Raw genomic sequence first — 16,539 nt, 5'->3', positions numbered from 1 at the left:
ATTATGAGTTGAGGACTTAGGATATTGTAGCACTTGTGTGAACCTAGGAAAGACTTTTCTCAGTGGGTTTTAAAGTTTCCACTTGGTTTTTCTCGAGCTGTTCTTTTCTCTACTGATTATCTATTTTGTTGGTGTTTAAGGTAATGGTTAACATCTGTGGCTTTTTTTTTTTTTTGTATGAAATTGCCTTTCTCCATTGCAGAAATCAGCTGGGACTTGCTGTAGAGCCTCTGGAGGCACCTCCCTGCTGCCAGGAGCACCCCATATGTGAGAGAGCAGCCCCATGTGCGTCACGAACATTTTTATAGCTTTCCATTTTTTCAGTGACACATGGGAAATTGAATTTTCATAATCTTAATTTATATTCGACTTGTAGTAAAAGATGAAAAATTAGGAAATGCTGTTAACATGGGAGAATATTTTTTCTCATTTTCCCCTACTTAGTACAAGATTAGAGGTAGATTTCTCAAAGTTGAAAATTATGATGCTTCTTTGCTAAGGATTAAATTCAACTAAGTGGATTCCTCCACCCAGTGGTGGGGTAGGAAAGGAGGAAGCCATTCTCCAGGGTGCAAGAGAGTCATGTGTTCCGTTGGAGTCATTGTTCTTAGTCTAGTGCACTGATGTGTTGAGAAAGCATCTGCTCCACGGCCAGGGACTGAAGGCAGAGGCTCAGTGAGGTAGGTCTGGGAAGTGCATGCACTCACAGTGTTTACAGCGGGCATAGCTGGATTAAGACAGAGTTGACAGGTTGGAAAGGGTTCATTAAAGCCTTAAGTGAACAAATCTAGCGGTCAGTGAATGAACTAGTCATAGCTTGCACACTTTTTATTTCCTTTGGCTCAAAGCTGTCCACATTTATGTCTCTGTCCAGAGACATGAGAAGTACGATGGCTTCAGTGTTAGTCCCCCCCCCCCCCCCCCTTCTCCCTGATCACTTTGTAGTAAGCTAGAAAACTGGGCTCTACATAAGGCAGCTCTTTGTGAAAGTGGTTTGTTTTGGCCACTGGAGAAAGAGGTTGTTGAGAAGCCCAGTGGCAGCAGTGTGTTTCTTGCCCACAGAACTCCTTCATAAAGAAGCTGCTGTGAGGAGCTCGGCTCCACAGAGGGTCCGAGTCTTTACAGGAACTCTCATTGAGATTCTTCATTGTGTTTTATCAGAGTGTGCATATGTCCTGTTTCAGCAAAAGTAAAACAGTCATTTACAAAAAAGAAAGTCAATCTGTATCCTAAACATTTTAATAAAAAGCTAAAACAAAAACTTGGTATTTGTTGTTATTTTTAAAAATTACTTTGATCTGTTTGAGCATATGATGTCATCTGTTTGGGGAAGGAAAAACAAGTTCTTCCTACTTGAAGGAAGAAAAATTTTGTGTGGATGTGAGAAACTTTAAAATTGGACTTTGCTACCAGGAGAGGAAAAAGGTTGGTAGTAAATTTAATACCATTTGAATATGTCACAGCATGTTGTGGGTCCAGGGTGATTGGTCATGTTTGCAACAGAGTGTTGATGGCAGATGCTTGGAAAGAATCTCTAATTGACATTGTAGCAAGGACAGAGTCCAGTTTAGTTATTTCCCTCATCACTTCACACATTGGAGTGAATCCAATAGAATGCTTCATGTGTGGCAAACAGGGAAAGAATTTGCTTGTGCATTTACCAGATGCTAGTACTAGAAACTTTGCTTTTAGAAAAAAAATCAAATGAGATTCCAAAGTTAAAGTACTAGGACAAATAAAATGGAAGCAAAGCAACAGGTTCTTAAAAGAATTCCATCACTGGAGGTGTCCTGTTGTCCTTTCTTATTATGAGGAGGTTTGAGTAAAGATGTGTTTTCCTTGAAGCATAGTAGAATGAGGATTAAAAGCTGAGCCAGGGGCTGGGAATATGGCCTACTGGTAAAGTGCTTGCCTTGTATACATGAAGCCCTGGGTTCAATTCCTTAGCACCACATACACAAAAAAAGCCGGAAGTGGCACTGTGGCTCAAGTGGTAGAGTGCTAGCCTTGAGCAAAAAGAAGCCAGGGACAGTGCTCAGGCCCTGAGTTCAAGCCCTGGGACTGGTAACAAAAACAAAAACAAAAGCTGAGCCAGTGAGCCCAGCCCAGCATCTTGGCTGCTGCTGGCCGTGACTTGGGATTTCTCTGCAGTGTGGCCTGCCATAAACACAGAAAAACTTGACGTATAACAGTTAGTGCTGGAGGCTTGGGCGTCATTAAGGGAGAATCACTGGACCCTAGAGAGAAGGAAAGTCTTAATTGCTAGGAAGTTGGGGTAAGAGATTATGCTGTGATCAAACCATCTTCTGAGTCATAAAAGTAAAATGTTCTGCTGTAGGGAAGGTTGGTTAACTTCAGTCTTGTGTCATGTATAGCTGTTTCTCTTAAGTAGATTTGTCCTACCAGCAGTTTTGGAAGCATTGGGGATATACTAGGTAGCTTTAATTTTTTTTTTTTTGTCAGTTGTGGGGCTTGAACTCAGGGCCTGGGCACTGTCCTTGAGCTTGTTAGCTAGCGCTATACCACTTGAGCCACAACACCACTTCCGGTTTTTCTGGTGGTTAATTGGAGATGAGTCTAGGGACTTTCCTTCCCAGGCTGGCTTTGAACTGCAATACCCCCTGAGTAGCTAGGATTACTAATTTTATTTGAAGAATTCATGCAGCTGGGGCTTAAGTTTATAAATCCTAGTTACTTAAGAGGCTGAGATCTGAGGATCTGCCAACTTTGGGCAGAAAAGTCCATGATTATCTCCTTTCAACGAGTAAGAAGCTTGGAAGTGGAGGTATAGCATAAGTGGTAGAGGACTAGCCTTGAGTGAAAAAACTAATAAGCTAGAGCTACAAGCCCTAGAAGTTACAAGCTAGAAGTTCAAACCAGTATGGGCACATATTCCCTTATAAATTGACTTAAATAGCAACTGAACATTTTGTCATTAATACACAGATATGTACTAGTAAAAGTGACATTGATAAATTGGACTGTCATAGAATGTTTAGCTGGTGATGAGTGTTTTTTTTTTTACCAGTCCCGGGGCTTGAACTCAGGACCTGAGCACTGTCCCTGGCTTCTTTTTGCTCAAGGCTAGCACTCTGCCACTTGAGCCACAGCGCCACTTCTGGCCATTTTCTGTATATGTGGTGCTGAGGAATTGAACCCAGGGCCTCATGTATATGAGGCAAGCACTCTTGCCACTAGGCCATATCCCCACCCGTGATGAGTGTTTAAGTCCCTCCAAACATGACTTCATACTCACCTGCCCTCCTCAACTAGGGAAGTTTTATGTTAGCCAAAAGCCTCAATCCAGCAAATTGGATGGGAACTATTTGTCCTAAATCAAACTGCCCTGTAAATTGACCATAATTAACAGTAAAGTAGAACAATATTATTTTTTGGCCAGTCCTGAGGCTTGAACTCAGGGTCTGAGCACTGTCCCTGGCTTCTTTATGCTCAAGGCTAGCACTCTACCTCTTGAGCCGCAGTGCCACTTTCGGCTTTTTTCTGTTTATGTGTACTGAGGAATTGAACCCAGGGCTTCATGCAAGTTAAGCAAGCACTCTTACCACTAAGCCATATTCCCAGCCCAAAGTAGAACAATTTTAATCATATAGTCCTGTATTAGAGATGGCTAGCTTTGGTTTGTGGGCTAAATCTTTCCTGCTGGCTTGTTTATGACCTGTGAGCTAAAAAGTTTTATCTTTTATACTTTTAAATGGTTGAAGAGAACTTAATGCAATTTTGTGATACATAAATGTTTGAAATTTATAAATATTTGAAATTTAAATTGACTTTTCATTGGAATGCAGCCCTCACTAATCTTGGTGGGCTGCAACTGCAGAGGTTAGTTTTTTTGTTTTGTTTTGTTGCCAATCCTGGGGCTTGAACTCAGGGCCTGAGCACTGTCCCTGGCTGCTTCTTTTTTTTTTTTTTTTGGCCAGTCCTGGGGCTTGGACTCTGGGCCTGAGCACTGTCCCTGGCTTCTTTTTTCTCAAGGCTAGCACTCTGTCACTTGAGCCACAGTGCCACTTCTAGCTGTTTTCTGTATATGTGGTGCTGGGGAATCGAACCCAGGGCCTCATGTATATGAGGCAGGCACTCTTGCCACTAGGCCATATCCCCAGCCCCACCCTGGCTTCTTTTTGCTCAAGGCTAGCACTCTACCACTGGAGCCACAGTGCCACTTCTGGCTTTTTCTATATATATGGTGCTGAGGAATTGAACCCAGGGCTTCATATTCCCAGCCCAGAGATCAGTTTGTTTAAAAAAAAAAATCATCGTTGTACAGAGGGGTTACCATTTCATTTCCCCCAGTTTTCTCCTCCTATCCCTGCTCACAAATTACATAGGTCATTTTCCACATAGTGTATACTAAACAGCATGATTACTTTGTCCGTGCTTTCTGCACATATCCTTTCCCTGCTTAAAAAGAAAACCCAAAGCAAAAACATAGAGAAAACGTATCATCTCTGAGTTTGGCTTACTTCACTTAGCATTATTTGTTTGAGGTCCATCTACTTCTCTACAAATGACATTCTTCCTAATAGATGAGTAAAATTCCATTGTATATAGGTACCACGTTTTATCGATCCACTCATCTGTTGTAGGGTATCTGGGATGTTTCTGTAACTTGGCTATTGTGATAGTGCAGCAGTGAAGATGGATGTGCAAGTGTCTTAACCATATTCTGTCTTGTAATAATCTACGTAGACGATGGGTCATAGTCCGGAGTTCTTTGCTTAGTTGCAGAAGTAAGTTTTGTTTTTTTGTTTTAAGACAGATTGTATAACCCACAAAACTTGAACTGTTTTCATTATGGCCTCTTAAAGGAAAAGGGCTTGGACTTCAGCCTAACATAAATCCTGAGTGTTATGTGACATGTTTGTACTAAAAAATGTATGGCCCTATGGTTAAAATTGCTTTACTTTAGCTACTGTTAATTGTGGTCAATTTAAAGATTAGTTAAGTTTAGGACAAATCGTTTCTATGAAATTTGTCTTTTTGAGGCTTTGGTAACAAAAAGTCCTTAGTAATTTTGTGATTCTCGTGCCTCCTAGTGGACTGCTTTAGGATTTACTTCAAAAAATGAAAATACATTGTAAATCGGTCAAGGATTCCCTTAGCCCATTTTATCTCAGGGGTCAGAGGCCAAAGGTCACCTAACTCGTATGCCGAGGCTCCATTTTGGCCAAGTTTGGCCACGTCAGTGTTGTTTATTACCCTTTCTGAAAACCCAACAAACATCGGAGACTAGACTTGGAGGAAGCCACCCTCCACTCCTTCCGTCCCACCCCATTCTCCACGTGAGACTACACACCTCCGTCTCCCGGGCTGGTAGTCCTGGTCCCATCTGCTTTTCTAAATCCCGCAAGTTGGGTCAAACAAAGGGGGCGGGGGAGGCAGGATTAGCAGCCAATCCAGGTTCGGCACCATGCCCAGCCAATCGGGTCGGGTCTGCTGGGGCCCAGCCAATCCGGCTGGACGAGGAAGACCTGAGTCAGTGCTTGCGCCCGGCGCGTCCAGCTGTGGCTGCCGTTGCTGAGTTCCTGGTCTGCTGGTTCGTCCTCGAGAAGACCCCCCCCCCCAAAACCAGGTGCCGCAGGCCATGGGGCGGCAGTGGGGGCCCTCCATGAGGGCGGCTGAGCAGGCGGGCTGTGTGGTGAGCGCCTCCCGGGCCGGGCATTCCAAAGCCGGCTGGTGGAGCTGCAGCGGGGTAATCCTGAGTCGGAGCCCGGGCCTGGTGCTGTGCCACGGGGGCATCTTCACCCCGTTCCTACGCGCCGGCAGTGGGGTCCTGACTGCAGCCGGCACCGCGTTCCTGCCGGGCGACAGTTGTGGCGACGACCTGCGCCTCCACGTGCAGTGGGGGCCAACGGCTGAGAGCCCCGCTGTCCGCGCGGAGCCGAGCCGCCCGGGCCTGAGCATGCCCCGCTGCGCCGGCCTCGAGCCCAGCGCCCCCAGCCGGCCCCGCGGACGGCCCCTGCAGCCCCCGCGCCCAGCCAAGTTGCTGCTGTTGCTGAGCTGCCCTGCTTTCCGGGCCCACTTCACACGCCTCTTCGGAGGCGAGGCGGCCGAGCACTGGCACTTTGTGAGCGCAGCACCCGACGACGAGGTGTCGGAGGAAGAGGAAGAGGACCAGCTGAGAGCGCTTGGTTGGTTCGCGCTGCTGCGCGTGCAGCCCGGCCTGCAGGCCGAGGAGGGCGGCGGGCCGGTGGTGGCCGTGGCTCCTCTGGGGAGCGTGCCCAAGGGCGCGCCGCTGCTGGCCTGCGGCTCCCCATTCGGGGCCTTCTGCCCGGACATCTTCCTCAACACGCTGAGCCGCGGCGTGCTCAGCAACGCGGCCGGCCCGCTGCTGCTCACCGACGCTCGCTGTCTGCCCGGCACCGAGGGCGGCGGCGTGTTCGCCGCGAGACCCGCGGGGGCGCTGGTGGCGCTGGTGGCCGCGCCGCTCTGCTGGAAGGCCCGCGAGTGGGTGGGCCTCACATTGCTCTGTGCCGCCGCCCCGCTGCTCCACGCCGCCCGCGCCGCGCTCTCCAGCCTGGCCCCCGACTCTGCTGCCCTCGCCGCCCTTCTGCCGCCCGAGGTGGGCGCCCCACGGGGCCTGCAAGACCCTGGACCTCCGTGGGCAGCTGCAGCCGTGCTGGTGGAGTGCGGTACTGTCTGGGGATCCGGAGTGGCCGTAGCACCTCGTCTCGTGGTGACCTGCCGGCATGTGGCCCCGCGGGAGATGGCCAGGGTCTTGGTTCACTCCACTGCCCCCAAGTAAGGCCTTCCATGCTTCTCCTTAGTGGGGTTTCAGGTGAGGACAGTGGAGGCCTCTGCCCTTCTCAGTGCTTTGGGCTTGCAATGTGGGTGAGACATGGGACCTTCCTCTTATCCAAAATCTAGGTGTGGGGCTCCCAGCCTCCAGGCAGGGCAAGGTAACAAGCTCCAATAAACTGGAGTCTGTGTGTCCCAGGCATGTAGGACTGGTCAGCCTGAGGTTCTTCTGGGCAGCCTCTCAGTCTCCTACTCCTGCACCTTGCATCCCACTGAGTCCTTTGACCAGATTCCTTACCCTGCTCACTTCAGCTCTGGAAGTGGTGGTGAAATCCCTGGGAGTTATGGGGTGGGCCTGATATATATTCCTCAGGTTTTCCTTAGAGCCTAGCCAGAGTTGTCCTTTGTGCATAAAAATTACAGATGTGGGGTTCTACCTAATTAGGTTCTGGTGTTTTCCAGGTAGACAGATGTGTTCTGGACAGTCTCTGTGTGGCCCTGGTGGGCAGCCAGGCTGAGACTTTAATCCTTTGTTCCCTTTGCAGAGAATGTCACCCTTGCCCTCCTTTACTTGGATTTGCTCTGGCAGTAAGGACATTGGCTTTGACTTACCAGTTTGAATTTCTAGCATGTTCTGATTCCTGTGTACCCTCAAGCCAAAGCTAACACCTTGGTGTTAATGGCTACCTTTCCCTATTTCTGGTTCAACCCAGCCTTGCAGGCCAGCCTTTCCAATCCCTCTGCTGAATCCTTGAGATTAACATAATACAGGTAACCCAGAATAGTCCTCCATGAAAGGGAAAACTGATGAAGAAGATGGCCCTGTGGTACGACCCTCCCCTCAACTCTACCCTCCCCTCAACTTTACTGTCCCCTCCACTCTGGCCTTAAAGGAAGCCACCAGTTCTAGTGGAATCTACCCCTGCAGAATGTAGTGAGATGCCCCTGAGTGAGTGTGGGAAAGTCACTAAATAGTAGTCTCTCATAAGTTGACATGTACAGTCTTGGACAAGATAGATCTTGGGACATAATGTGCTATGAAATGTTAGCATGGTTCTAAACTGGGACTAAGGAAGGTAAAAGCACATGCTGTCCACTCATCAACTGGATTGTTCAGAGTCAGTGAGGCAGTGAAGAAGAGTTCTGTGTGTTTTCCCTGGCCCTGCTTCTTGCTCTACTCCATGACTTTGGGTAGGCTACTTAATCTCTCTGGGCCTCATTTGCACCATCTAAAATGAGGATAATACCACTGCCTGGATGATAGGGCTATATCATACTAGGCCTGGCCTACAGTGCTTACCTGAGATCATTTATTATGGTGAGGTAGAAGAAGCTTTGCACAGTTGATTACATTGGTAGAGCATGCTTGCCTAAGTCTCATACCCAGAGCTGCTGACTGGTAGATTCCAGGGCTGACATCTACATCCAGATTTCCTGACCTCAAGTCCCTGATTTTATCACTACTCTCATCTCCTTTGTCATCTCCAGGGCTGAGGGGTCAGAAAGCAAGCCTGTTTCCTTTGCTTCCAGGAATGTTGCAATCTGGGGACATGTGGTATTTGCCACCCAGGAAACATCTCCCTATGACATAGCAGTTGTGAGGCTAGAGGAAGACCTGGATGGTATCCCCAGACCTGTGCCTGCTGAGCACTTCCATGAAGGTAAAGGACAGGGCATAGTGTGCTGGAGGGCCTATTTGGGAAGAGCTGGACCCCAGGAAAGAGAGTTCATGTTGGGTCCTCTAACCATGCCAGACCAGGCAGCCAGCTCCCTGTCCCACCCCTGCTGAACTAATGAGCTATGGTGGCATTGCTAGATTCTTGCTGAGGCCTCCATGTATGTCATCCTACCCCAGGACTGGCAGCAGTGTGGTGTCAGGGTTCTGGGTCTTTTGTAACACTTGAGGCTGGTCAGAAAAGTGTGTGGCACCTTCAAGACTCCCTTGGCGTGATTTAGGAAACAAGGCTTGAGTTGCTGCCACATAGGTACCATATGTCCTATTTTGTGGTGGCAGAGTGATGTGATAGAAGACCAATCTCTGGATTAGCATCACCCTTCTGCCACTGGTACCTTTGGACAGAATGATTAATTGTTCTCTGCTCACTTTCCACTTGTGTCAAACAGGGCTGCACATTGCCCCTGGCTATAGTGAGGACTGGGTAACAGGCCCCATTCACACTTATATTACAGTAACCATCAGTACGTCCTTTCACTAAGAGATTAGTCCCAGGAGGAAATGAGTGTTAATTCCACATGAGCTCCTAGGTCAGTGACAGGAACTCCAAGTGACTGCCAAGTATAGCAAGGGAACAAGGACTGGGGACCAGCTTGATGCCTGGAAGCAATGGTTTTCAATGATCACTTCCTTCAGGGCACATGGGAAGGGCTGCCTGCAGGGGAGTATCTGAGCAGAAATTTGGACTTTTGTGTAGGTGGGAGGTGCAAGGGGCCAAATCCTACCAGAACAGAGTCTCTAGCTGCATTCTCTTTTCCTTCCTGGCAGGTGAGGCTGTCAGTGTGGTGGGCTTTGGCATCTTCGGTCAGGCCTGTGGGCCCTCTGTGACCTCAGGCATCCTGTCAGCTGTGGTGCAGGTGGACGACACCCCAGTGATGCTGCAGACCACATGTGCCGTGCATGGTGGCTCCAGTGGGGGACCCCTCTTCTCTACCCATTCAGGGGGCCTCCTGGGTAATCATCTCCTTGGCCTTTTCTCAACCTTCCCCTTGTCAAATACTCAGTCCTACCAGCAGGTGCTGTAGCTCTTGGAAGACCCTCTGGGAAGACCACCCCCCCAGAGTTAGTTAGCCAAAGTTTTCAGGATGTTGTGTCTTTGAGGGTGGAGAGGAAGGGATGCTGAGCTAAGAGGGAAGATATCTGGGCCCTGAGCCCTTCTCTGCCACCAACCCACTTCATGGCCTTTGGTAAGTCTCTTATTCATTTGTTCTATGAAATTCAAGAGTTAGATGAAAATCTAAGGTTCACAAACTCAGAAGTCTACAGAAGCTGGCCAGGTGATACATGAGTGCAAGGTGCAGGGCGAGGATAGTGGGAGCAGAGGTAAGGGGTAGGATGACAGGGGATGACTGCCCAGCTGTAGCAGACTATGACCATGAGGGAAAGTAAGTCTCATGTCACAAAAAGCTATGACGATTTATTTATTTTGGTTTGTGGTAGTTAAATTGTTTTTTTCTTTTTTCCTGTGCTGGGGTTTGAGGTAAAGGGCCTCACAATATACTTCTGAGTCACCCCCTCACCTTCACCCATTTCTTGCTGGCTATTTTAAATTTATTTTTATTTTTGCCAGCCCTGGAGCTTGAACTCAGTGCCTGAGCACTGTCCCTGAGCTTCTTTTGCTCAAGGCTAGCACTCTGCCACTTGAGCCACGGTACCACTTTTGGCTTTTTCTGTTTATGTGTACTGAGGAATTGAACCCAGGGCTTCATGCATGGTAGGCAAGCACTCTACCACTAAGCCACATTCCCAGCCCTTGATGGTTGTTTTTGAGATAGGATCTTCCTGTCCAGATATGTCCCTGGACTAAGATCCACCTATTTCAGGCTTCCTGTAGTTATTGGGATCACAGGCATGGGTCCTGTGTGCAGTTTTGCTCTGTGGAGAGGAAGTCTTAGAGACTTTGCTACATGAGCTCACCTGGAGCTGTGAACCTCCTGCCTCATCCCCCCACTTAGTTTAGGACACATAGTACCGAACATGTAGCACTGTGCCAGCCATGGGTTAAGAAGGGTCCTCTTGAACTTTCCTGCCCAGGCTGTGCTGAAAAAGAGAACCTCCCATTTGCAACCTCCAAAGTGGCTAGGATTTTAAGAAAAGAATTCAACTGTAGTAACTAATAAAATTTTGAAAACAGAGGTCTGGGCATGTAGCTCAGTGGTAGAGCGACCATTCACAAGGTCCTGCTTAATTCTAGCATCAAAACAAAAAGGCAAAAAACAAAAACTAGAGTGTTTTTAGGTAGCAAAGCAAATTGTGCATTCCTTTGGAAACCTCTAAGGCTCTCTATAGAGCACCACTTAGGCTGTGCTAGTAGCCTTTATTATTTCTGCCTGCCTTTATAACTTTTTTTTAGGTAATTAGAAACCTTGCTGTTGCTTTCTATCATCTGTTTATGTCTTTGTTCAACCGTAGTATACAGTTAAAGTAGTTTTAGAATTGCCATTCCCATCCCCTGGGCCATCAACTGTAGCAAGTAGAATTGAATGTTTCTGTGCATTGGTGCATTGTTGTTTTGGGTTTTTTTTTTCCCCTCTCAGTGCTGGGATCAAACCCAGGGCTTTGTGTATGCTAGACAAATGTTCTACTACTGGACTGCATGCCTCTCTTTGCCCTCAGTGAGGTTATATCATTCCTAGAGTAATTTGTCATATGTCCTAGTTGACAGATACATGGATACAGAAATAAACACAGACTTGTATGTATAAGTTTGTATAGATACACATGTCTTTTAGCTCTGTCCACTGAGAATGGTAAGTAAGGAGCAATGCTGAGCACACTTATAATCCAGACTGGTTTCTAAATGCTGTCCTCTGACAAAGGAACCAAGAACTGGCTGATTCCAGGGCTTGGACAAGGAAAATCCAAGATGATCCTGGAGTTTCTTGTCCAGGAAGAAAGAGCTAAAGGCAACATCAAATGGGGCATGTCAGATGTTGACTAGGAGCCAACTGGAAGGGGCTCCTATTGGAACAGGTCTAACAACAAAACAGGTAGCACTAGTATGCAATTATAAACCAAAGAAGTGTGAATATGTGCAAGTCCACCCTGATACAAGCAAGTAAGTTCAGAAATGGAGACAAGCTCCAGCTCTTTACACAATTCCAGTGAATAAATGTAGAGGAAGAAATGAGGAAAGTAGGAAATCGCTGTTAAGACACCATGTTCTCATGTGCTAATTATAAAAGGATGGGTACTATAAAATGGTGTGTGAAATTTAAGTAGAGGGCTGGGAATATGGCCTAGTGGCAAGAGTGCTTGCCTTGTATACATGAAGCCCTGGGTTTGATTCCTCAGCACTACATATATAGAAAATGTCAGAAGTGACTCTGTGGCTCAAGTGGCAGAGTACTAGCCTTGAGCAAAAAGAAGCCAGGGATAGTGCTCAGGCCCTGAGTTCAAGCCCCAGGACTGGCAAAAAAAAAAAAAAAAAGAAAAAGAAAGAAAGTTAAGTAGAAACAGCATTTGTGCAACTTCAGTGTTTTCTATGGAATATTTAGTGCTTACAAAAGAATTGCTCATTTTTGGGGGAGAGGCCTAGTAGATGTCAGCTTAGCCAAATGATCAAGGTTAGCATCACCAGTACTCAATATAAGGGTTGGGGTGTAGCTCAGTGGTTGAGTATTTGGGTATAGCTCCATGGTTGAGTGTTTGCCTGGCATGGATGAGGCCCTGGGTTCAATCCCCAGTGCTGCAAACACTGAGTATTAAGATAAACACCGGGGCTGGGGATATGGCCTAGTGGCAAGAGTGCCTGCCTCATATACATGAGGCCCTGGGTTCGATTCCCCAGCACCACATATACAGAAAATGGCCAGAAGTGGCGCTGTGGCTCAAGTGGCAGAGTGCTAGCCTTGAGCAAAAAGAAGCCAGGGACAGTGCTCAGGCCCAGAGTCCAAGCCCCAGGACTGGCCAAAAAAAAAAAAAAAAAAAAAGATAAACACCGGATGCCTCCTGATAGAATGCCCTGGGAAGGAAACATTGCTTCTATAGGGATCTACCTGAAAGCCATTTGAAAAAGTAACTGCCCTGCAGTCTTCCAAGTATCCAGGCCACAAGGTAAGGACAGCCTAAGGAGCTGGCTTGGATGAGAAGAAATTTAGGAAGGATGTGGGATACTGGAAAAGAAAGAACAAAAAACTGCAATCCAAGCAGTTTTGCAGTCTCATCAGTAATGTTGTACCAGAGTGAGCTTTTTGGTCTTGATAAGTATTTGGTGATAACATGTTACCCAAGGGGAAAGCTGAGTGAAAGGCAACAAAAACAACTCTTTGGGTGAAGCCTCTTTAAGTGTAAAATTACCTTAATAATATACACTGAGAAAAACATGTCTGTAGATCTGGTTCATTTATTCATTCCTTCAGCAAGTAATTTTTGAAGACCTACTTTGTGCTGGACAGTTTTCTAAATATCAGGAAGATGCTTCATTAAACAGGAAAGAAGGATAAAAAGTGACCATGTATTAGATCTGGCTGGTATGAAGGAGGCTGGGAAGAGGGCAGAGTATGCCGAACAAATGTTCATGGCCAGACATTCATTGTCTGTCTCGTGGGGTCCTAACAGTCCCCAGTGGCTCCTTATCCCCTGGCTTACTTATATTGTTCTCTGGTTTTCCAACAGGCATGGTCACCAGCAACACCCGGGACAATAACACAGGGGCCACCTACCCGCACCTAAACTTCAGCATTCCCATCACGGTGCTCCAGCCTGCCCTGAGGCAGTACAGTCAGACTGGTGACCTTGGTGGCTTCCGGGAGCTGGACCAAGCCGCTGAGCCAGTCAGAGTGGTGTGGCGGCTGCAGCAGCCCCTGCCCCAGGCCCCACGGAGCAAGCTCTGAGGCTGTGTTGCCCTCTGGATAAGAGGGACCATTTTATGCTTTGGGAAGTGATGTGGAGGTGGTTGACAGTCATAGGATCTGGGGTCCAGCTGGGTGACTACAGGTCTCCACCCATGGCTCTTGTCTGGACTGGGGCTCTGGGCCTGGTGCAGACTCCTCGCACAGACTTTCTTTGAGTGTGATGGGATCCACTTTGGGGTGCTTTCTTGAGCCCCATCTCTGTCCCATGGACTAGGCTTACCTATGTGATTTTCCCTTCTGAGGACTCCAGTCCAATTGCATGAAGGCCCTAGTCCTGGCAGGCAGATGCTGAGGAAGACAAGACCAGCTTTGATTGGGCGTCTATTCGCTTGACGGCCACTTGCTGCCTGGAGCCACTGCTTCCCTGGGGCAGAGCCCATGAGCTGCCTCTCTGCAGTCGGGAGTGGCAAGCCAGTTGAGTTTGTTCAGAATACATCAGCACAGAGACCCTACTCTTAGGAACATAGATGAGGGAATGAACAGGAGTGTGTCCTTGCAGTGCCACAGGTGTGGGAAGCAGGGTTCCTGCAAGCCAGGATGCCTGGGCCTTCATTTACACAGTGCCTTCGTTTTCTAGCCCACAGACCAGTCCCAGGCATTTTTGAAAATAGCATGTGTGGTTGGGACTTGGGAATAAACAATCTACTGGACAGACTTTCTGCTTCTATATGTCAGTTTTTTCCTCCAGAGTGCAGTTTGAATGACACTAAACTAGAAAACACATCCTTCTGTGCAGGTACACAGAAGGAGTTCATTGTGTGGGATGCCTCTGTTGGGCTGGCCTGACTAGCTATACTGGGACTTGCTTAGAACATGGGGATCCTAGAAGATGGTGATCTTGGCCTGGCAGCAGGTGTGTACAGAATGCCTGGGATATGCTTATATCAAAAGTTTCGGGTTTAACTCTCGGAGTAGGCAGCACTTTCCTAGCAGGTGTGAGGCCTTGGCTTCCTTCCCTGGCACCACAAAAACTAAAACAGGGTGAATGAGGTCAGAGTAATGGAGCCAAGATCAACCTCCTCAGGGATGTGCATGTTGCCCTGGGCCCTGGAGAAAGGATGTTCACCAGCCCACTGAATGCCATCCGGAGAAGGCAGGGGTTAATCCAGGCAGGAAGAGCATGGTCTTGAAGTGCTTTATTCTTTATTTGAATGCTCACTCTGGAAAACCACAGGAGTGCCTGTGGTGGCTTTGGTCCCTTTACAGATTAGGAGCAATCAAGGTTCTGGCAAGAGAAGGCTTATGGCAAATCAGTGGTAGTGGGGGGCTAGCAAGGTGCTCACAGGTTATTCTGGGGAGATTGGTGGGTCTGTACATGAGTACAGTGAGCAGGGCAGCTGTGTGTGTAGATTATGTCCAGAGACCCAAAGATGGGGGAGGTTTCATCAATGTGGCTCTGGTGCTGGACTGTGGCAGGAGCATTCAGGAAACAACAGGCTGGAGATAGGGAAGATGTTTCAGGCTGAGAGTAGCAGGAGGTGGGACAAGAAAGATAAAGCCATTTGATTTTTCTGAGTGATAAGTAGAGAGGAAATTAGAAAAGAGTGAAACTGAGGCCCCAGGACCAGTTACACAGGCTTTGTAGAGGAAATGGCTAAGGCAGGACTGGTGGGTACGGGAAGTCCCACAAGAAGTAGAGGATGTGGGGTGAGGTCACAGAGAGGAAAGTGGAACAGTGCTGGTATTTTTGGTTGGGATAGTGATGGATGACTGATAAGTGTAGGGATCTGGAGCCTCAGGCAGACAGGGTATTGAGTAAGATGATTCAGGACAGTTCAGAAAAACATACTCCTCATTTTCGTGATGGAACACAATAGAAGTTTACTGTTCATATGAAGTTTGAAGTAGTATCTGACCAAGAAGGGAAGGTTAGTTCTTATGCAAGAATGATCAAGGGATCCAGGCTCCTTCCTGTGGCACTGAGTCTGGGGCCTGGAGTCCTAAGACCTGGTTAGCTTTGCACCAACATCCGTTTACTTCTTGGACACACACTAAGGTGTGTCCAGGAATAGCAGCTCATGAAATGAGGGTGAACCACTAATAGGCCAGGACTATAAGAACCTCCTATTGACCTTTTCTTGGCAATTACCATCATGTTCCTGGTGGGGATGGAGGCAATGCCTAAAAGAACCCTTGGAAGCCATGTGCAACGGAGAGCACAGCTTCCTTTAGCATGGTTCCTGATGACCGAACGAGGCACCCCTGGCCTGGAACTGACATCCAGCAGGAAATGCCCTTCAGTTGTTGAGACATTATGTTTGGGGGTCTATTTGTCCTAGCAGTAGACCTGGACCCCAAGTTAACTGGTCACTTAAGGCTCCGCCAGCCCTGGGGCAGCAGGATGGCCTCTTGCTCTGTGTTGGGAATGTCCTCAGGCCTGGCAGAGCTGTCTCTTCTTCCTCTTTGATTGTCTGGTATACAATGTGCTTGCTGTCTCCATGAAGCAAGCTTCTGAGAAGTGGAACTGCCAAGGTTTCACCATCCCAACCATCACTCCTTCCCACAACTTTTGGCATCTAGAAGTTAAAGACAAAAGTCCTTTGTTCAGTAGTCAGCCCTGTTTTTCAGTTCCAAAGCTATGGACACTGCTGGGTGGGCAAAGAGGAGTGATGTGTAAGGAGAAGCACAGAAGGTTGCATGAGACCATGCCCTGGATCAAGTGTCTTTTGTCTGCCACTTCTGCTGAGTGGTGACCTGAACACTTTGATTTCTCCAGCCCTGACATGCCATGCAGAGAGTCTGGTGCTTGGCCACCTCACACTTATCTTTCCTCCTTTCCATCTTTATTTCTGTGCATACTCCTTGTGTCCTGCCAGTTGGACCCTCTTCCACCCAGGCTCAGACCCAGCTCCTCTGGGAAGGCCCAAGGTTATCTCCCTTTCCCAACCTCGGGACCGTCTCCTGGTCCCAGGAAGGCTGTCATGTCTATTCACCTCTGTGTTACATGAACTAACTGGGCAGGCGTCCAGTGAATTTCTCACATGTGCTTGATACCTCAATTGAGACTGTTTTGCCCTTTAATCATCCTTAGGGATGACTCCTGCCCTATTGAAGGACTTCCTGGAATCAGAATCATGGTTCCAACCTCTGTTTGAGGCCTAATCCCCCTATTTTACTAGCTGAGTTCCTTAGTCCATAGGGGCCTCAGTGTCTTTGGTAAAACAGAAGAGTAAAACTTACCCTGCAAGACCT

General features: G+C 47.8%; 1 protein-coding gene across 2 annotated transcripts; it reads left to right on the top strand.

Moving 5' to 3' along the window:
* The first annotated feature begins 5,389 nt into the window (after window positions 1-5,389).
* Tysnd1 (trypsin like peroxisomal matrix peptidase 1) lies at window positions 5,390-13,997 on the top strand. 2 transcript variants are annotated; one of them, XM_048338937.1, is made up of 4 exons: window positions 5,425-6,759; window positions 8,287-8,417; window positions 9,260-9,445; window positions 13,109-13,997. In XM_048338937.1, the coding sequence occupies exons 1-4, from the start codon at window positions 5,603-5,605 to the stop codon at window positions 13,324-13,326; spliced, it is 1,692 nt and encodes a 563-aa protein (XP_048194894.1). In that variant the 5' UTR covers window positions 5,425-5,602; the 3' UTR covers window positions 13,327-13,997. The 2 variants fall into 2 exon arrangements, with proteins under 2 accessions (XP_048194895.1, XP_048194894.1); XM_048338938.1 differs by lacking the exon at window positions 9,260-9,445 and having other exon boundaries at window positions 5,390-6,759.
* The last annotated feature ends 2,542 nt before the right edge of the window (window positions 13,998-16,539 follow it).

Source organism: Perognathus longimembris, chromosome 2 (assembly GCF_023159225.1).
Source record: "Perognathus longimembris pacificus isolate PPM17 chromosome 2, ASM2315922v1, whole genome shotgun sequence".
In the NCBI taxonomy this organism is placed as follows: Eukaryota; Metazoa; Chordata; class Mammalia; order Rodentia; family Heteromyidae; genus Perognathus; species Perognathus longimembris.
This window is presented reverse-complemented; position numbering and strand designations above follow the sequence as displayed.